Genomic DNA, 21,668 nt, shown 5'->3' with positions numbered 1-21,668 from the left:
GCTGAATCGAGTTAAAGCTAAATCCAATAAGTGATGTTTGAGGTGTTGTGTATGATGGATACGACTTGGTCTGATCCCACTCTCCAGACTCTTCATCGCGCGGATAAAATCGGGTTCACTTTACATTATGATGTCATCAATCAGTAGTCCACATATATACAAACGATGCCATCATGTTTATAAGCTGAAAGTCAAAACATTCATGTAAATTACAACATATTTGGTTTGGCGTAGCTTTTGTAACTATTGATATGATTTGTAAACAACATGGTCCCCATGTCCTCACACTTTCAAAGGTTCCTTTTATTGTCATTCATCACTTATGACTATGGATTATGATAACAGTTATTTGTGAGAGGGAGAGAATGAATGAATGATTGTGAAAAATGGATCTAATAATTTTACATTCATTACTTTTGTATGAATATTTCGCAACAAATTACTTCTTCCTTTGACATGTATTATGGTTGTGAATCAGATGGTGATAAAAAGATTTGATGGAAACAAGGGGCACGTAAGTATTCTAAATTAGTTTGCAGGTTCATTTTCCATAATCACTAAAAAGCAAAGTCATGATATGATTGTCATCATATCATGCAGGAAAAAATGGAGGATCTTACCTCAAATCATTCTAGGATATGTCCTGGAAGAATTCATTTTAATAATTCTGTGTTTTTGTCACTTTAGTTCTTGGTTTGTGAAACATATCAAGCCTCTTTGGGGACCATTTATGGATCGATTTTCAGACTTATTGTAGCTCTTGATCCAGAGTCCAACAATGATGCACATACAGGATTACCAAACACATCTGCAGTTCATCAATCAAGTACTGCACAGTGAAGCATGGAGTCTTAAGGTCCTCTTTCCTGATAGGTAATCCAGCCTCGTTTTTGCTGTATTTTACGCAGCAGATTGCACATTTACCTGCCACATGGATCCAGAGAAAAATGCATAATCTGGATGTAAATAAATGTTACACAACTGATGTACTCTAACATTACATGTCAGAGGGAAATATTAGCCTGAGGGTGAATGAATTTCATATGCTGTGATCGCCCCGGGCAACTGAAGGACTCAATTACAGAGACGGAACAATTTTAGAGAGTGGAATGTCTGAGGGTTTAAAAAAAACAACCCTCGTGGCATCATGCAACATGCGCCCTTCACTCCTCTCAACCACAGGGAAACTATTGGCGCGCGCGCGCACACACACACACACACACACACACACACTGGCCCCTCACAAACACACACGCACACACACACACGCACTGACCCACACACACACGCACACAAACACACTCACACTCAGGCGCGCACTGACGCACAGTTTAAAAGCAGCCGCCGCTGCTGAGTCGCATCACACAACCTGTTGCTCATTCTCCGCATCTCTTCAGTTGCACCGGAGACGGAGCAGGTGCAGGTGTCTCCTCCAGCTGTGAGCCGCTCTCCTCCTCAGTTCACACAGAGAAGAAGAAGAAGAAGAAGACAAGATGCCACCTGTGTGCGTCTGGCTCTGTGCGCTCCTGTGGGCCGGCGGCTCCGGCGGCGCAGCGGCAGGTGCGGGACAGAGGCTCGACGACTCCTCGCACGCGGGAGAGGGGATTTTCTCTCGCGCGGAGAACCCACGCAATGTCTCGGGACAGCTGAGCAACCGCACTTCGGGCTTCTTCCTCCTGGACTTCGACGAGGGGCTGCTGGAGGACTGGCGCTCGCTGGCCAGCAAGAAGAGCCGCGGCGGGGAGGCGCAGGAGGGCCGCGCGAAGGCGCTGCTGGTGGCCGCCTACTGCCTGATCATCGTCATCTCCCTGTTCGGCAACACGCTGGTGTGCCACGTGCTGGTGAAGAACAAGCGCAGCCAGTCCGCCACCGGCTTGTTCATCATGAACCTCGCCGTGGCAGACGTCTTCATCACCGTCCTGAATACACCCTTCACCCTGGTAAGACCCCCTCTCACCCCCATGAGCGAGATATGGCACTTCAAGAAATGACTCGGTCAGACCTTCAGACCCTACTGGTTTGTGGCTTTTAAATATCGAAGAAGGCCTCTGCCTCTTAAACCAATGACATCATGTTGGAGATTATCCTTTTATAATCCGTAGCTTTCCCCCAACTTTTCTTTTTTTTCCCAATGCTCTCCTCAGACATCACCACCCTGCACTAAAACTGAAGTCACATTGTCAAAACTCTCCACACAGTCAGTGAAACACATGGACCAAACTGTCGATCACTTTGTATCGCTTTAACACAGAATGCATTCAATGACCATGAACTCTTTTCTCGTTCATACTCCACCAAATGTAGACCACAATATATATCTGGCAGAAGAACAAGACCGGTGATGTCGATGGGAATTGCAATGCAATTGAATTTTCAATTGAATTTTTATTTGTATGGCGCCAAATCACAACATAGATTATCTCAAGGCGCTTTACAAAGTGAGGTCGAGACCTCACAATATTACAGAGACACCCAACAGTTCCCTCACAACCCTCAGAGTAGTGTACAGTATGAGTAATTATACTATACATGTTGTTGTTTCTCAGGGGTTTTTTGTAATCATTTTTGCAGCCCTGGAATCGAACGGTTTTTGTTCAAGTGATTTACTATGGATAAAGACAAAATGAAGGAAAACTGAAGCAATTTCTGATTCATTCTTCTCACATATAATCAGCACAACCATAAAGTTAAATGTGCTTTTTGTATTTTATAATGTAGTATCGATTCATGTGAAAAGTCAAAGATAAAAGTTCATCATTTATGTTATGCTCCCTGTTGGTAATGTTTTTTTTAAGTTAATGTGTTATGACTGACCTTGTTTGCTTTCTGAGTGAGAATTGTTGCCAGTGTCCTGGTCGAATGTGCTTGATTTGTGGTGATTTGAGTGAGTTTTGGAGATGAGATAATTGTTATGTTGGTGATGCAGACTGTATGAGGACTTTTGGAAAAAGCGGCTCCAGTATTGACGGATGCTTGACAGCAAAAAAAAAGAGTAATACCAATAAATATTAACATTTCTGACATCAAAAGATGGCGCCATTTGTATCATCATCATCTCTCTCTCTCTCTTTCTTTCTCTCTCTCTGTCTGAAAAACAGGCTGGTGAATCAATCAATGTCGCTCTCTATCTATGTCCCACCTTTTCCCTCGGTTCATGACTTACTTTGAAACAGAAGCTTTGAAAACATATTCCCAATGCCAATTAAGAATGAATGTAGCGACTTCTATAGGGTTTTGATTCATCCGTTTTAATGAAATGCTTTAGTGACCATAAAACATCAGACATCAGTCATCACATGTCCTGAACTTGGAAATGTGTGTGTGTGTGTGTGTGTGTGTGTGTGTGTGTGTGTGTGTTTGTGTGTTCCTCAGGTCCGATTCGTGAACAGCACCTGGGTGTTTGGGAAGACGATGTGTCATATCAGCCGCTTTGTTCAGTACTGCTCCCTACATGTCTCCACTCTTACACTGACCGCCATTGCTCTGGACCGTCGACAGGTCTGTCAACATCCGGAGATGAAGCAGTGATGCTCTTGAGGAGAGGACCATTGTTTCATAGTCTGATACTATATTGTTATGCAGTGTACATGAAGTTGTGATCAGATGAGCCACTGTCTATGATACTGATACTGAACACTAACTCCCCCATTTACATGGTCATCCTGGGACCCACCCCTAACTCCACTCCACCATCTCCTTACTTTCATGATTACAATTGAAATATATTTTATATACAGTTTTTAAAATTTGTCACTTTTGCTACTTTTATGCCCCCAAAACGTGCACTTTTGGAAAATCCTGGAGGTCTGAAAGTCAGGGGTTGCATATATATATGTATATATATGTATATATATATACATATATATACACACATACATTTATCAAACAGGCAAAAATAGCTTCAAGTGCTCCATTATAGATTTTTTTTTATCTCTCTCTCAAGGAGAAAGGTGCAGTCTGAACAGGTGTTGAGGGGGCGTTTATGTGCAATTTTTTTAAGTCTGCAACTCGTATTGACCATAATTCAGATACTACTTGAAGGCAGCATTATTCGTAACAGGCAGAATTGAACGAAAGTCTGTAAGCAGCCCTTCAGTGTGAAGCAGTAAAAAAACAAACAAATTGTATTTTATAATGCTGCTGCTGCCTACATATGCAAGAGGTGAACAATCTGCAACAATTTCTCTGGGCACCTGTATAGTGTCTGTAAATGGTCATGTGATAGACAGACAGACAGAAAGACTGGCTGACTGACAGAAATTTAAATTCATACATTATCTCCACCAAACACTCCACATTCACCCTGAACCTGCATTTTTCATTTTTTCATCACCACAGAAGACACATCTGTCATATCTATGCTTTACTTTCGTTGTTGAACTCTCCATATTCTACTGGCTATTTCAGTTGTGTTCAGTTTGATGCAGTGACGTCATTAAAAGGTCTCATGTCTCCATTGATTCCAAAGCAGGTCTGGGTTCTATATAAATCTAATGACAGCATCAAAATGCTCATCCATGGAGTAATGCCCACAGCCCATTTTTTAGAAACTGTGCCTAAAAATGATGCGTCAGGACTTCTGTGACTTTGTGATGTTACCTCTGATCCAGTGACAGATGTGGCCGGAGGCATTATGTTTTTTGGATTGTCTGTCCCTCACCATTGTTCTGAATACGGAAGAAATGCCTTGAAGGAATTTCTTCATATCTGGCACCAATATTCACTTGGACTTGAGGGTGAACAGATTACATTTTAGTGGTCAACTTCACTGTGACATCATTGAGTTCTGCAAAATCACTTATTATTCAACACCATACCTCAGGAACAGAAGGGGAGATTGTGAGGATATTTCACACTTTGATGGATACTGACATGGTGACAAAAGAGCTGCGCAACAGACTGAGTGATAAGTTTTGTTGTTGAGCGATGGTCCACTGTGCTTTCATCCCAAGTCAGACAGTTAGTTTGTTGTCTGTGTTTTGGCAAAGTACAACAGAATTTGTTGTGTTGAGCAAAAACACCTAGACAAACACAACAGGTGGTCTAGATGTTTATGAACTGAGGATATTATCCACTTAATAAGGTATTATAATGCCTCACTAACAAAGGCATTGCATGGGATGTAACACAAGTGAAGGAGGAAATCAGAGAAACGGTGGTTTGCTGTCAATGCATAGAGTATAAGCCTTTTATCAATCCCCAGAGAGGTAATTGATTTGTTGCAGCAGCACAAGGGCAGACTTAAGTACAAGTAAATTTAGAAAAGTAAAAAACATGAATAATCATATGAACCTAAAATAAGAAACCCAAATAAAATAGAAACTATAAGACCCATTAAAGACTAGCATAACAGGTAAAGTGACAGATGTGCAGCATAAATAACAGGAAACCGAAAATCAAATGTGATCAAGTGTTAACCAGAATAATATATGTGAAAATTCTGTATATAAATACAAAAACATAGTATGTATTGTAGTAAGATAATATATAAACATATTACAATATAATATAGGATTTAAGATATATTGTAAGTTGAAATGTGGTGTACTGTGTTTTATGGTAAAATATTATTACAGATAATCTATGTGATATGGTAGAGTTTTGGTATAAGCATAATACGTAATAATGAATTTAGTGTTATATAAGTCAAATTATATAAAATATATAGATTTTTTACAAAAGTAGTGTGTGTCGCGATGATGCCAGACATTATGGATTTATTTTTTTAACTCAGTAAGCTGCATGAATCAAGCAGCTTATTGAGTTCTAGACCCCATTGGGTGAACTCAGTGGCTGAATAAATAGTACATCTGCCTCAGCGTGTGAGATAGATCATTCAAGATGGCTTTGAATTTCTCCCTTTTCTGCCAAACCGCCTCCACACTTTTTAATTTCCAACCTGACCATTGGGTGGCCATCCTTAACTCCTCGTTGAGACTGCCGACCTTCAAGATTTGAATGCCACCATCTCAGATTGCCTCCACAAAGAACTGCACTCTGGTTACTACTGACAAAAGATCTGCTGGAGCCTGTGACACACGCTGAAAGATCTGAGTGTCTTCGGGAAGAGAAAGAGTTGGCTCTGTATCATACATTGAATCAACATTGAATTAACATTGTACAACATTGTAGTCTGTTACATTCTCTTGAAGTCCTCACTACCTATATCAAATGAGCCTGGACGGATATGGGTGTAACTTGATTGTTTGGTAGCAGCATTCAACGTGAGGCGAGCATGCCTCAGTTTCCTCCGTTCATAGCATTGTGGGAGACTCAGTATGCCTGCTATTACAATGGGCATGTTTACCTCCATCACATAATGGAATAAAACTGTGGAATAGGGCTGAGGATCACGCAAAGGATAAAAGGTTTCATTTGAAAGAAATGGCTATTAATACAGTTTTTCATTAAGGCTGCTAATGTACCAAAGTCCAAAAAGCTTCTATTATTAGAAATTCCTCATAATGGAGACATCCATCTGAGGAAAGATGCACTCTGATGTGTGTAAAATGACACATGATTTTGTGCAACAGAATGGATGCAGATCACACAATTGATGATTGCAAGTGGCTATTCATGTACCAGTGGATGAAAAATATTGTTGCTCAACTCTATAAATCCACCCTCCACAGCATTGACAGATAACATGACAAAACCAAATGACAAATCTGTTGATTAATTGTACTTCATTGTATATTTTTTATTTTGAAAAAACAGTTTACTAATTTAAAAGAATGGTAACACACAGATTTAATTTGTTGTGTAAAATTAGCCTTTAGTGAACCAGCCATACCAATTTGTGGATAAACAAGTAAAATTTGTATGAATTTATAATCCATAGTCCTCAGTTTCTTCCCATGTTACAGTGATTGCAGTGTCTGATTTGCTTTTTAGGACTTATCCTACTTTTCCCTCTTCATACCTATCAACTGTTATATGATTGTTATGGATAATGAATGAGTAATGCTTAGTTAATATAATAAGTATATTAAATTGAACATTCCCAATGCATTTAAATCGATATAAAAACAGAGTTTGTGGTGGTTAAGGCAATGTAGTACAGAGGAAGTAGCCCTGTTCTTTCTGCAAGGTTTGTCTTCAACCATGAAGCACATTCCCTTTAATGACTTACTTTGAGATAATCCCAAAATCAGAGAATAGGAACATCTACATTTTGCCCATATTAACATTGAAAGATGTTTTCCTTGCTGCAAACACTTCTCCTGTCTATACCTGCCATTAAAACATCTCTTCCTGATGGACTTTCATAACAGTCCTTTCAAAACAGTCCTTTAATAACTCCCATGTGGTCAGCTGCCATTCCTCATTATCAAGCAGCAATAACTGGGAAAGCTCATTTTGGAAAGTATCGACATATCACTTCCTGAAAAAATGTCAAAGTGAAACTTGAGCAGCAAAGCCTAAACTTAATCCTATAGCCCTCTATGCAATATCCCATATTATGGTTATTCAAAATATTTTCACCAAAATTGGTACCTTTGACCTTTCAAATGGTCAAGTGGTTGATTAATCGCCTGCAAATTGCATTTTTGATGGAAAGGTCAAATTGGAGTACAATTCGCCTACATTGCTGCTTTAACAACAACATTTTTGGACGAGTAAAGGATTATCTTATTTTATGACCTAATTTTTCTGCAAGAAGATGACATCATGGGTATTCTGTAAAACATACCAGAAGGGCCTTTAAATAAGCTTTCCAACGCCACCGGTCCCATGTCAATACAAGCATTGCTTCATGAGATATAATAGATAACATATTTGTAGGTCATTTGGCCCTGGAGACTTTGACCTTTGTGACCCAAAATATATTTACATGCAGACAATATACACATTAACTCATATATCAAGTTTCATTAAGATCCGATGGGTTCAGAGGTGAATAAAGGAAGTTCAGATTATAATTATGAGACATGATTTTCTCACCTATGGAAAGGGTGTTTTTATTTCTCGTCAGTGTGTTGGCTGTGTGGGTTTTGCCTGTTGCCAAGAGTCCTTGGAATCCTTTTTCTAATCAGTACAGAAGTTTTACAGAGTCTGCCCCTTGACACTTCAGGTCACCGCGAAAAAAGCTTTGTATAAGTAAGAATTCAGGCAGTTTCTGGCACAGCACTGATGAAAAATAAAAGAGTAAGAGATCAACATTTTTAAATATATGCTGTTTTCTGCTGCTGCTGTTTGACCTCATCAAATAGCATGACCTCATGTTAACACTCTGCTGCACAAATTCATTGGGCATTAATGACTTTGTAACTGCAAATGAGTCATTTCAGTCCATATGATTGTTCACTGATTACCAGCTATGATTTTAAATTAATTTTTTCTACAGGTGATTTTACATCCTTTGAGACCTCGCATGTCCGCAGCCCAAGGTCGTGTTTGGGTTGTTGTTATCTGGATAATGGCCACCTGCTTCTCCCTCCCACATGCAATCTACCAAAAACTCCTCACTTTTACATACAGGTACTGTGAAATACGACATTCTCTCATATTCCCATGAGGGAAGATAATTTACACGTTTTTAAACAAGGTTCAGTAACAGGGAAAGAAATTGGCGATTAGACTCCACTTACTGGATGTGAAGCATTTTTAAAGTTTAGGTGCCGGTGGTACAGCAAAGGCAGGGGACTCTGCGTTATATCACCATGAACATCCTGGAGGTCATTGCAGTGATGGAGAGTAGTTGAGGGGCTCTGTCATTAAACACAGAATGAAAAGATCACAATGATATTTTTCAAAAAACAGCATGTAAAGACCAATTGATTTAATACCAATTGGAGGAAGTATTGATGAGATCTGATGACGCCAGAATGTCTGACTGGAAAGCAGATGTGGTAGAAAAGATATGAGTTGAAATACATGGCAGCAAGACACCCAGTGTGTAAAGAGGAAGAGCAAAGGTAAATAAACATGAAGCTTTTCCAAATAATTTCTTACATTTTATGATTGGCTTGGTTTGGTTTTATTCTGTAACAAAAAAAAACAAGCTACAGAATGTAACATAAATTCAAAAATACAAACAAAAGCACATAGATTGAATATAAACTACAGCATGTAAAACAAAGAAAGGTTGCTGTTTAAGTATGAAGGAAGAGATGAAAACAAAATCATTCTTTCTTTCTGCAAAATTAGGATTTCTTTCATTTTAACAGTTGTGTGAGCTGCCAGGCTTAATCAGTGGATCAGTGGATATTAGATTAGACGTGCACAACTGTTATTGTGCATGTATTTTCTGCTCCAATCAACTTGTATCTCCTGATTTCTGAAGCATAAGGCTCTGATTTCCATCAGCTTACATGTTGATACAAGTGAGTTAAATGCTCAGCCTTGTAAAACCTTTTTTTGTTGTTGTTGATGTACTCACAGCACTTGGTTCATGTTTAAGAACCCCTCCAGTCACATTTGAAAGTTTATAAAAAGAATCTGCTATGCCTAATATTTTGTTGAACATTTTTTACCCCCAAAAAAGTTTGAAAAAACCCCTCTGAAATAAGGCTGGAAACCGTCCACTCTCTCTCCCTCATTGAGGAATTCTGAGACTATGAATATTCATGATATGCAAATAACACAGGGCAGCGCGCCCCGACGACCACAGCTGCTCGCGCTACGTTGACCGGTGGAAGAATGTGCGCAACAAACCTGGCTAGCGGCAACATCGGCGAGATTCAGCCATAAAACTTTCACGATCTGCGAATGCTAACTCTAACTGTCTTATGACACACCTGCCGTCCTCTCATGAAGGCGCTGCAATCTAGCCTGCCAGCATTCCTTTTGAATTTCAAATTACAGATAAGTGCACAGAAACATCCTCCTCCGGGAGAGGAATGTGAAAATACCTCTATAGTGACAACATTTGCTCAGATACAGGTCCCTATAGTCAATGTCAGACATTTTAGAGGACAGAAACAGAAGAAAGCACCATTTTTTGAGTGGAGGGGGACTTTCACGAAACAACAGTTACTTGAAAAACAATGTATTTTATTGACATTTAATCCAAAAAAAGAGTAACCCTTCACCAACCCTAGGCTGTTAAGCAAATAAGCATTTTTAATTGAGTCACCTCGGGCTCTGAGCAATTAAAATTGACTTTTCTGACACTATTCTTTGGTGAAATAATTTGCCTTCAAAATAATTACTCGAGGAAATGAATGAGCATAATTGAAACTAAAAACTACTAGCTGCAGCCCTGAACAAAGCTGTGACACAATTCTCACCTTCTCTCTCTCTCATCCCGTTCACTGATCTGTCTTCCTTTCTTGCATCCTCTGTGTTGTACATCTTCTCACCAGCAAGGAGAAGGAGCGCAGCCTGTGTGTGCCGGACTTCCCTGAGCCATCAGATGTCTACTGGCAGTATATCGACCTCCTGACCTTCATTTTACTTTACATGCTGCCACTCCTCATCATCACCGCCTCCTACACCACAGTGGCTTGTCGGCTGTGGCGCCACAATGCCATTGGTGACGCCACAACAGCACAACACGCCACCCAGAGAAGAAAGCGTCGACGGACATTAGCCATGCTGCTTCTGGTGGTCGGGGTGTTCGCCGTCTGTTGGTTCCCCCTCAACTGCTATGTGGTGCTGCTGTCCAGCCAGGCCATTCACTCATCCAATGCCCTGTACTTCTGCTTTCACTGGCTGGCCATGAGCTCCACCTGCTACAACCCTTTCATCTACTGCTGCCTGAATCCCACCTTCCGCCAGGAGCTCCGGCTCCTCTATGACATGTGCAGGAGGAGACAGAGGGCGGCGGCAGCGTTGGAGGCTGAACTTCACCCTGCAGCCGTCTGCACCCATGGCCACAGGATCGCCTGGCCCGGCAACCACGAGTCCTCAAGGTCAGGGCGTGATTTACCACCGCTGGGCCACACCTCTTCACAGCGGAGTCACGCTGGTTCCAATCAATCCCACGACCTGAAAGCGACTCACGTGCTGTTCACGGCCAGGCAGGCCCTCACAGGGAGAACTGACATCCTGTCAGTTGAGCACATCGTGGCTGTGAGCTAACTGGAAAAACGATATGCACCACACTGTTTTAGTTTTCTTTCAACAGTACTTTTCACGCTTTTTCTTTTTTGGTGCATTGGTTGTCATGAATAAGTGAGAAGAAAAAAAATTATTGTATCATCATGTAAAATAATAATTGTAGATATTCAATTTTTCCATTGTTCCAGCACTTTCTGATCTGATCCATGCAGGCTTAAAAATTCATAATGACATTTTTGATCTTTAAAACAGCAGTTGATCTCAGTCTCAGCACAAGTTCAGTTTAATACTGGCGGTCCTGGAGCTATTGATCATTAAAAAAATCGTCTACATGCAGTTGCAGCATTGACAAGATGTACAATTTTGTAAAATTATCTTATCATACATTTTGTAAAATATACCAAACAGTGGGCATGTGTAACGGTCACATTGCAAAGGATGTAAGTGAAGTGTACATTACAAGATTGACACATATCTGAATGTGTCCAAAAATAACCTGTTTCTGATGTGTTGATCTGACTGTTTTTTTCTTTCTTTCAATAGCCCTCACAGGCATTTATGACTGTTGAAGTAACAACCAAGTCCATCCATAACCCTGAATCTTTCTGAAAATGTGAAAAAAAAATATTTTTCAGCCTATGCTCTCAGAAAATTTGCCTTAACAATCTGAGGAATCTCAGTGGGAACATGCTGTCAAAGAAATCATCTTCACATTTATCTAAAGGCCACTGCAAGCCTATCCTAATGCTTTTACTTATTTCTGTTCCTCTCTGATTTCCTGTCACAACCAGAGGGTTTATAGAGGATGCACAGATTGCACCGGGAGCCACGTCCACCAACATTCAGTGTGGAGTCAAGACAGCCCCCAACACAGGCAAGGAGGAAGCAATCAACAAGTTATCGAGAAAGTCACAGGAATATTCACAATCCATTTAATCCAATTCAGATTTAACCAAATGTTATCAGACCAATCAATTCAGCTCTTACTAAGTCTCCAATGCCATTCTATAGGGCAGCTTATCAAAATACAATATATGATGTCATGATGACAATGTTGTATTCTGAATCATCCATATCACTTAATAATTTTTCACAGAAACTGATTTGCTGCTATAAATCAGCGGCAGGTCAGACTTTACATTGGAGTTGTTCACTCTATTGTGTTCACACCCAGGATCCTTTTTCATGATCATTATATTTATGTTATTTTAAGTTTTAAAGTCAAAAGGCTTATTGTTGCTTCTTCATATTTAATTAGGTACAAATGTAATCAATAGTAAAATAATAATGATCCTGATGTAGGCTGCCCTTTTGCTACTGAAAACATTCAGCTACTCTGGCTGATAAAATGTGTCATCAACTACACAGCATTTTTTCTGGGCCTATCCTTTTTTTTCATATTGTGTATATATGGTTGATTTTTGATTTTTTTTTTTTGATTTTTGATTTTTTAAAAAAGGTTTCTATTTATCCTCTTTAGGGTTAACCCTAACCCTTTTCAAAAAAAGGATCAAAGAAAAAAACAAATTTTCCCTTTGAAAGTTGCATGATGCATATTTCAGACTGAGAGAAGCGCAGAGTTTGGAAAACAGTCCAACCTTGATGGAATGTTCCTGTGAGATATTCCAGCAAGTGTGGTAAACACATTGCCTGGTAAAAACCCTCGACTTAACTCAACCTTTTTGGCGGTGAGCTCTGAGTGTGTTTGTAAATGTTAAAATTAATGGAGTTTTAGACCATGATAACCATGGCAACCGTTAAATAAAAGGCAAAGGCTGTTCCAAAGAAAGAAAGTAAAGTGTCCTTTACTTTAGGTACATCCCCTGCATTCATCTGATCATTCACCTTATCCTTCTGCTTGTTTCATTAACGAGATTATCCATCTTTATTTATTTAGCCTGAAAAAATTGTGTTCATCTTATTGACTGTTGCCACGATATAACATAACTTCTTCTTCCCCAAAGATATTCCTGCACAACAAATTAACAAAACAAGATTAACAAAACTCTGTATGATTTAATCATGAGGATCCTTAGATGCAACGTGCAACAATTAATGTAGCTTTGACTCAAAACTAATATCAGTATGAAAAAGTAGGTATCGCATATTTTTCAAACATTTGTAAAAGTGGAGGGCTGCACGGTGGTGTAGTGGTTAGCGCTTCAAACCAACCAGGGCCTTTCTGTTTGGAGTTTGCATGTTCTCCCCGTGTATGCGTGGGTTCTCTCCGGGTTCTCCGGCTTCCTCCCACAGTCCAAAGACATGCAGAATGGGGTTAGGTTCATTGGAGACTCTAAATTGACCGTAGGTGTGAATGTGAATGTGAGAGTGAATGGTTTTTGTCTCTGTATGTGGCCCTGTGACAGGCTGGCGACCTGTCGAGGGTGTACCCCGCCTCTCGCCCAATGTTAGCTGGTAGACGATGGATGGATGTAAAAGTGCCACCTAGTGGCCCAAATGCACAAAATTTTGTACAGAACCTCAGGGGCATGGCAACCTACTTTCGCAAGTTTCGTGTTAATCAGAAAGACATATGTAAAGATAAATCATCATTATTATCATTATATCATTATATTATCATTATAAACTTTCATTGTTTTTACCCCTAGAGTGTATACAAAATTGCTCCAAAACTCATGCATGGATTTTCACCAAACTTCAACAAAATATTACTTTGTGGAGTATCTCTAGAAGATTAACTTTCGAAGCTGATCGGTCGAATACAGTTCGCTCTTACAGAGCAGGGCCGGTTTTAAACTGAGATGTGTGTGTAAGAGTGAGAGTGATAGAGAGAGCAAAGAGTGCTGCACACAGCTCTACAATACAATCTAACGTGGCAAAACACTCAAAAACACAAAAATATTTTCATACCATTATGAAACTCTGGCAGAACAAATGTTGTTTATAGTTTTCCTTCATAAACTTTGCATCTTTTTGGAGTGTCAAAATTGTCAACAACTGGCAGATGGGCCATGTATGCAAAATACAAATCTTGACCCCTGATACAGAAAATTCTGGTTTAAATTTCTAATATATATTTGTTGGTATTTTTGAATTCAATAGATTAGGAGATTAGTAAACTTCACTCTCAGACTGCTCATTGTGATCAAATAATAACATTTACACATGCATTCATTAAAAAACCAAAACTGACATGAAATATGCTTTCAATATGTTGTTGCAAATGGTTAGTGTTACAAAATATTTTATGTAAAATAGAGTAAAATAGTAATATGTGTGTCCATGTGCACAGTTATGTAAAATAAGTTTTTGTATTCAGTGATTCAGTTACTTTATTTTTGGTTCCTTTGTTGCCTCATGGTCAACTGATGCAATGATCCACAATGCAAAACAAAAACTCTTTTAAACTTAAGTCTTCTGTAAAGGTAGTTTCATCTTCCAGAAGTACTGTAAAGATTCAGGAATGTAACAAGTGTTTTAATCTGTGCTTGTCTCAAAATGCCTGTGCTTTCTTACATGTTGCTGTCCTTTATGATTGTTTGTCAATGTAATACCTCCTCTACAAAATACAATATATGAAATAAAAACAAATATTGTGATCTAAAATATTTTCAACATCTGAATTTTTTTTTCATCAAAAGTATGGTACTGGTAGAACAATACTGTTACAATTGCTTTGATTCACATATGTTGCCTAAACAACATCTGTGGCTCAGCCGTTCAAACATATTTCCCCTTCAAAAATATTGGCAAATGGGCATGTCATATTGTGATCAATTTCTCCACTTACAGTACATACTGTAAGTATGACAGTCGCCCGATCGATACTTTGAACAAAGCTTTATGTATAAATAGTGGGCAGTTTCAAATGACACTGAGACACAGACTACTCTATCCTATGGTTTCATTAGAAATTATTCTCAGAGGCAACCAAAACATAAAGAATCAACAATAATACTTTAATAAACAGTGCACTTTCAGAATAGGTACAATTCTCAACAAAGAGAAAAAATAAGATGTCCTCCAGACTTATAACATTTTAAATCCCACTTCACTTGAATAGGGCTTGAATTCTTGCCTCAATCTTTTGATAAAACATTCCATATTCACATTGTTGTTTTCTGTACTGAAAAAGTTCCATACGACTGCATTTGCGCTCAGTCATCATCATTAACAAGCCTGTTTGTGCAAATGCAAACCAGTGGGTAATAGATCCTGTTCATAGCATAGCACCTTGCTATGCTATGCATTACACATTGAACAATCCTCCACTGAAGGGCCCCTGTCCTTGAGTTTTACACGCAACGGCTCCTCTGGGACAATCGCATGCCAAAAAAACCTTTGTCCAGCCCAACACCTTCACCCCGCAAGGGAGCGTGAGTTCGCAACCTTCCCACAGATCACAGATAGACTGCTTTTTTCCCAGCTTCTCAAAGTCTAGCAACTCTGGTAAGAGTCCTCTTCATCCTGCCCATCATGCACGTCCTGCCACTGACCCACAGCAGGTGACACAACCAATCATCCCATTAGTCAGCTGGAGTCAGGCCTTCAGGAAACCCACTAAGGATGAGAATGTATCAGCTCTTCACTGTTCTACACTTAACCTCATGCTGTGAAAAGAGATATCGGCTTGGGGTGCTTGCAATTGTATGATATGCAATTTGGGCTTAAATTTGGGCTTGACTGCAGTTTTCAGTATAGATGGGGTGATGGTGAAGGTGACATCAAGCACGGTGAAGAAAGTGAATTCAAAGAACCTCTCAACTTTTCACATTCAAGCCAAGTGGTAAGGAAAGCCTCCTGCTTGCTGCCAGTGTTGCTCCCAATCACAGTGCTGTGTTACAAGGCGAATAGAAGAATGTTAACAGAATTAATGTGGGGTATAAACTGTATCTTAGGTGAACATTTCTGTTCCATCTGTTGTTTTTCTCTGGTGGTATCAATGTGTGAAATCAGATGTTTCAAATCCAGACCTTCACTTGAGTATTAATATCCCATTTGTGGAGAGTGAGTTGGCATCGCACAAGGTCCCTCGTGAACCTTGAAAACATTTTTTTGTGTATCTTGATTCACAGAACAGCTTGAAGGATGTTATTTTTGTGACTCAAGGGCCTTGCCACTAGCAAACTGAGTGGATTCATATAAAGTGGTAAAAATCAAGTGTAAAAACTAACATGTGAAGGATGAACAGGAAGATGTTGTCGTCAAGAAACTTTGTACTGCATAAAGTCTAAAATACAACAGGTTTGCTAGAGACTGTGCCAAGGCAGTCTTGGCACAGTCTCCTTGATGAACAATTGTAATGCCTGGACCACAAGGCGGGAGGGAGAGAGGTCCACACAGCAACCATCCGAGTAAACAATCAAGGATGATTTAGCACAAGCAAAAACGCGAAACAAGAAACTGAACAAAGTCCGGCTGGGAGCCTGAAAGAACTAAAACCAAATTGCAGATTGTTCGAGCTAATAATGTTATTCTAGGAAAGCAGTTTCATACGACTTTTCACCTGTGCTTTACACTTTCATGTTAACGTATTCTTCTGAACCATACTGGTAACAAATTGCACATACTTGCATATAGTGTTTGCAGTTCTTACATTTATCACGTAAATATACACGTACATCTATCTATCTATCTATCTATCTATCTATCTGCTCTCTCACGTCTCATTTCTGATTTATATTTTTATTGACTTGACAAACATGAAACTGTTGATTGGTGCCATGGTGCATTTGCAGCTAAGAATATAGAAGGGTTAAGTGTCTTGCCCAATGACACTTGAGCAGGCTGACTGGAGGAGCCGGGGATCGAAACATCAACTTTCTGGTTAGTGGACGACCCTCTCTATCATTTAAGCCACTGCCACCCATGAACAAAGAGCTGCTCAATCAATAGAGAACACAAACTTTTCTGCTCTTTTATTAAGGACAGTGTAAAGACAGAACATGTAAAATGAGTTCTCTTCTATTCACTATTGTTGCAGTAACCTCTGACCTTATGGGAAAGTTAAGTTTTCAGATGTTCTTAGAAAAGTACCTGTCAGGTCAGAGTATCAACATGACTGTTGATACAATACATAAGAAATTAATCATTACAGTTTGATCACATACAATAAAAACATTCATCAAACATGTTTAATAATTTGTGTCTGTCAGAAAAGTTGCCACATCATTCATAGAAATCATTTGCCATTAGTTGATGCTCCAATAGCACTTGAGCTCAGCTGTGCAGAAACGTATTCAACCCTCCCCCAGTGCAACAGGGATGAATCTATTATTAAACCCAGGCCACAATAAGATAAAAGTAAAAAAGCAGCCTCAAATGTAAATATATAAGTATAACAACCTCAAAGGTGTACTAAAGTGCAGTTGTTGTGAAAATGTGCTTACTCATTTTGAAACACTCTGTCTTGGCCACCATAGCCAGAGGAGGGCCTTGGCCCCACCCCTTACTTCTGTAGTTAGCTGCCGTTACCTGTGTGTGTGTTCAAAATCTCAGGAACGCATTGAGAGATTTTCATCAAACTTGGTAAGAATATTACTTGAGAGGGAAGCTCCAGATGATTGACTTTTGGAGCCGATCAGTTGTAAAGTTAGGGTTAGGTTTATGTGAGATGGGCAACAGTCCAGTAAAGTTATAAGGCTTAGTGAGCAGTGAAATTCCCTTTTTGTGTTTCCTCTGACCTGCGCTGGAGGATAAAAACTAAAGTGGAATCCAAAATGTTGATTAATATGTGTCAGAAATGTCACCATCTAGTACTTTCCAAAATGTTTGAAGTCATGGTTCAACTCAACTCCTCATGCCCTCTTCTGCCCACGCAACACTCATGCTGTACTGTCATTATGTACAATGACAGTACATAAAAAGTACATCTTGTCTACTGAATCACTTGTGTTCCTTGTTTTGTGCTCGGAACATTCACATGCCCAAAAGCATATTATGCTTTGGAGGCTCAAGCCTCCCTGTAACTCTTAACGGATAAAGCGGTACAGATAATGGATGGATGTTTCAAGATGTTATATGAATATGTAGTTAATGTGGCTTTGTATTACGAAGGAGGACATGTGCTCTTTAGTGATGCAGGCAGAAGTACAATAAACAAGATCACATGAGTCTTGGGGAATGCTGAATAATGCAGAAGATCAAACGGGGGGGGGGGGGGGCCCATCTTCAATTAAAACAGTATTAATAATTTACTCTTTGAGCATATAGGCAAACAAACAGTATCTATCGGCTGTGGGTCTTTATCAGGGACCAGAATGAAGAATCGACTGTTTGTCTTCTGAGACCCTGATGAAGACCTAGAGTCAATACACATTGGTCTGTTTGTCTGCCTTTACTTTATATTAAAAAAGAAATTAGAAATGCTATTTCTTTGTGTGCATTATTCAAAATTCAGCACGACACCTGAGCTCTCGTTTTTCTTGCTGCTTTGTTTTTTTTATAGTAAAGTTATGTTCAAAAATATTCTATAGAAAATGTAAATGAACAACTCTTATGGCCCTTTTGGATTCGCCCTTAAGGCATCTACTTTTAGATTTTGAAAAGAACAACAACTCCGGATGTCGAACTTAGAGAGTAGTGCAAGGGAGTGACGAGGGAGTGAATTCAAATACAGCTATTGTTTATGCTCACAGATGCCCCCTGTGTGATGCCTGTTCCTGTCTCATCTGCCCCCTGCACCTCTCTAGATAACTCATCATTCACATGCAGAGTAGGTTATATGATGTGTGTGTTTTTGAACTCTTGTTTGCTTAATTTGCAATGACACCTTTTTTTCCCTCTGGTTTGTTGCATGATTATTGAGATTATGCATTTTCACCCAGGGAGTCGTTTTATTCTTAAGCTGGACTTTAGAATATACTTCTTGCCAGTATAGGTTTTGTTGCCAATTTCGTTCACTGCAGTGCTATGCATAAATCACCTAACTGCCAGCATAGAGATGAGAAATTATTGCAGTGACAAAAAAGCCTTTTTCAAAATAAAAAAACATTTGACTTGTTATTGCAAGAAAAAAACACAGAAATGTGTTTGATAACCTTTTGATAATCTGTCGAGGGAATTCATTAGAGCCCCGAGAAAAGGTGTCATGTCATAAAAGTTCTCATAACATTTGCCCAGTTTATGCAACTTACGGTTTGTTTTGACGGGATGCTAACACTTGTGTCGTTCCAGGCTTCTGTGCGATCGTGGCCCTTTCAGAAGATTTGTCGTGCTGCCTGGAACCTCAGTGTCTTTTCGGAGACTTTGTACAACACGTCCATGATGAGAAATCCAACATTGAATGACTTTGATGATCATTTTTATCACGTTTTTCAAGATGTAAAAGACTGTTGTTGTTCATCTTAGATACACTCTGACCAATCATAGGCTTTGTTAGAGATTTGTACCAATCAGACGCTGTGTTGTCGACTGATGGAAAAAAACAAAGATTTTACACTGAAAACAGGACCTCTCACTCCTCCTGTTTACTCCTACTATAACTGACACTCCTCTGTGTCACTGCAGACAGGAACCGCTTTGCAGAATGGCACAAGTGACTTTTTGGGTTGAAAATCAAAGGACTTATTTGTAGAAACATGTACATAACTTTTGATTTGCATTAGTAAGAATGTTTTGGATTGTTTTATCTTATAACCAAGGCTTCAAAGAACAGCTTTCAAGATTGAAAAACTTCATCATTGTTGTTTGGTGTGTCATTATAATGAATGGTTGTGAGATTCAATTTCCGTTTAGTTTTTTCTTTTGTCTTTTTGGTCATATAACTATTTATACATTTATGTGATACCACTGTAGCATACATATTCTGATAGCCTAGGTTGTCCTGAAAAAATAGATGTGTATAACATTACGGGGTTGAGGTATTACAAGCATTATTACACAAGGTGACGCGTCAGACCAAAAATAGAACTTAAAATAGAACTTTAAAATGCATTCTTACCATCTGACTTCAGTACTTGCAAAACTTTAGAGATGAATCATCCTGCAGCAAAAGAGAATATTCATCTCAGCAGGCTAAACATATTTGTGTTGGGTGCATTAGTTATTAAACGTCACATTTGACACTTGGAGAATGTCATGTCCAATATTCACTCTCTCTTGACTCTGTCTGTGGTGTCTACCAACTCCTGAAAGAAATATCAAGCTCTTTACCTGCCAAACGATCCGTTGTGTTAACCAGCGAGTCGCTAAATGTGCCTTTTGGCGTTGTGCAAGTAGTGCACAGTGGGTTTTTACAGCTTTTTGGGAGAACAGCTGCCCGCTGCGTGTGAAAATTATCCTAATATAGCTAGAACAGCTAACCGAAACAAATATCATACTATCGTATGATTGAAATTTAGCCACATGATGAAGCGAAAAAGACAAAACATGTAAGATTCTCTCATTTGAGATTAAAGTCACACACATCAGGAACAACAACACAGTGGACAGACACAATTAAGGATATCTATCGCTGGCTAAATCTATAGGAAATGCAAATGTTTGTCATTTTTTCAGAGTAACCTACATGCCCTCGATCATCTCCTGTTGCCAAGCCTTCACTCAGCCCTGTGCCTCATCAGTCTGCTCCACACCTCAGTCTCCTGACTGCTGTCAACTCGTCCAGTGTTTTGCTTTTTATTCTTCCAACAATGGCCCCAATACACCATTGTAAGAAGATGAGTTGGATCTGTGACTCAAATTATCTGCGGCCATGTTGGTTCCTTGACTACCAGAGCTTTGAACACACATCCACATTCTACCTTTAATTTATTTTTTTCTTTCAGCTCTTGTATAAAGTTGCAGACATTTTATTAACTGTTGAGTTTTCCAAATCTATCATGTAATGTCTCAAGGCATCAGCTCTTTACGTAGTTTTGTATGTGGCAGAGAACAATACTATCTGTACTTACTGTTTCTCTTTATTCCACCAGTCGGCGCGTCCCGACCGGCCGTCGCGAGACCCGGCGGACGCGTGGAGAGCGGCTGCCGGCGCGTCCCCGACGGCAAGAGTGCGAGGGCCCGATCATCGCTGCTCGCAGCTTTAATTATAATGATATTTTGTGATGCCCAAGAATCATGGTCACTCAACCTTTTTTTTTTGTTGATCTACTTAGGATGAGAGAATTATTGCTCTTTTTGATTGAATATATCTCTATAAAGTTCACGCTTAAATAATCTGTTTTAAGCAGAAAATTACACTTTTCATAGATAGATGGATGGATGGACAGATTTCTCAAAGTGTTGTTGTTCCATGATGCAAGATTTTCAATTGTTAATACAACATTTTTGCAGTATGAATGGATTAAATGTATTTAAAACACCCCCGCACTTTTACATTGATTTGCTTGGGAATGAAAAAAAACATCACCATGAAGTGAGTGATGGTGATAATGGTATGACATCAGCAGTGCAGAATGATTATTTCATGGACAAAAGCCTCTTGGGGTGAGATGAGCAACTTTACCTTGATGACTATCAGAGTTCAATTTCCATGAAACGTGCTTATCTGCTGTGAATTAGAAGGTCGAAGAAATTAAGCATGCATGCACAGAGCTCCTCAAAGTGGCATTAAGTGGATCATTTGATGTGCAAGCGGAGCTCACAGTGTATGTGAAGTGACGCATACTTGTGAGGCAAAAGCCACAGGTCCTACTGAGGGCTAGTGCTGAGGAAAAACACTTGCTATATACTTGCAGCAAAACTCTTGTTTGGTACCACAC

General features: G+C 39.4%; 1 protein-coding gene across 1 annotated transcript; it reads left to right on the top strand.

Moving 5' to 3' along the window:
- The first annotated feature begins 862 nt into the window (after positions 1 to 862).
- gpr83 (G protein-coupled receptor 83) lies at positions 863 to 12,485 on the top strand. The gene is made up of 4 exons (XM_035637744.2): positions 863 to 1,940; positions 3,373 to 3,498; positions 8,348 to 8,481; positions 10,308 to 12,485. The coding sequence occupies exons 1-4, from the start codon at positions 1,494 to 1,496 to the stop codon at positions 11,023 to 11,025; spliced, it is 1,425 nt and encodes a 474-aa protein (XP_035493637.1). The 5' UTR covers positions 863 to 1,493; the 3' UTR covers positions 11,026 to 12,485.
- The last annotated feature ends 9,183 nt before the right edge of the window (positions 12,486 to 21,668 follow it).

The sequence above is a fragment of the Scophthalmus maximus genome, chromosome 8 (assembly GCF_022379125.1).
Source record: "Scophthalmus maximus strain ysfricsl-2021 chromosome 8, ASM2237912v1, whole genome shotgun sequence".
In the NCBI taxonomy this organism is placed as follows: domain Eukaryota; kingdom Metazoa; phylum Chordata; class Actinopteri; order Pleuronectiformes; family Scophthalmidae; genus Scophthalmus; species Scophthalmus maximus.
The sequence above is the reverse complement of the archived record's forward strand: the minus strand, read 5'-3'. Positions and strand labels throughout refer to the sequence as shown.

What these genes read in the sequence shown, in the direction of transcription:
- gpr83 (XM_035637744.2), top strand. Translation starts at nt 1,494, where the DNA reads ATGCCACCTGTGTGCGTCTGGCTCTGTGCGCTCCTGTGGGCCGGCGGC. An exon ending in TGAATACACCCTTCACCCTG is followed by an intron (nt 1,941 to 3,372) that starts GTAAGACCCCCT and finishes TGTGTTCCTCAG; the next exon opens with GTCCGATTCGTGAACAGCAC. An exon ending in TTGCTCTGGACCGTCGACAG is followed by an intron (nt 3,499 to 8,347) that starts GTCTGTCAACAT and finishes TTTTTTCTACAG; the next exon opens with GTGATTTTACATCCTTTGAG.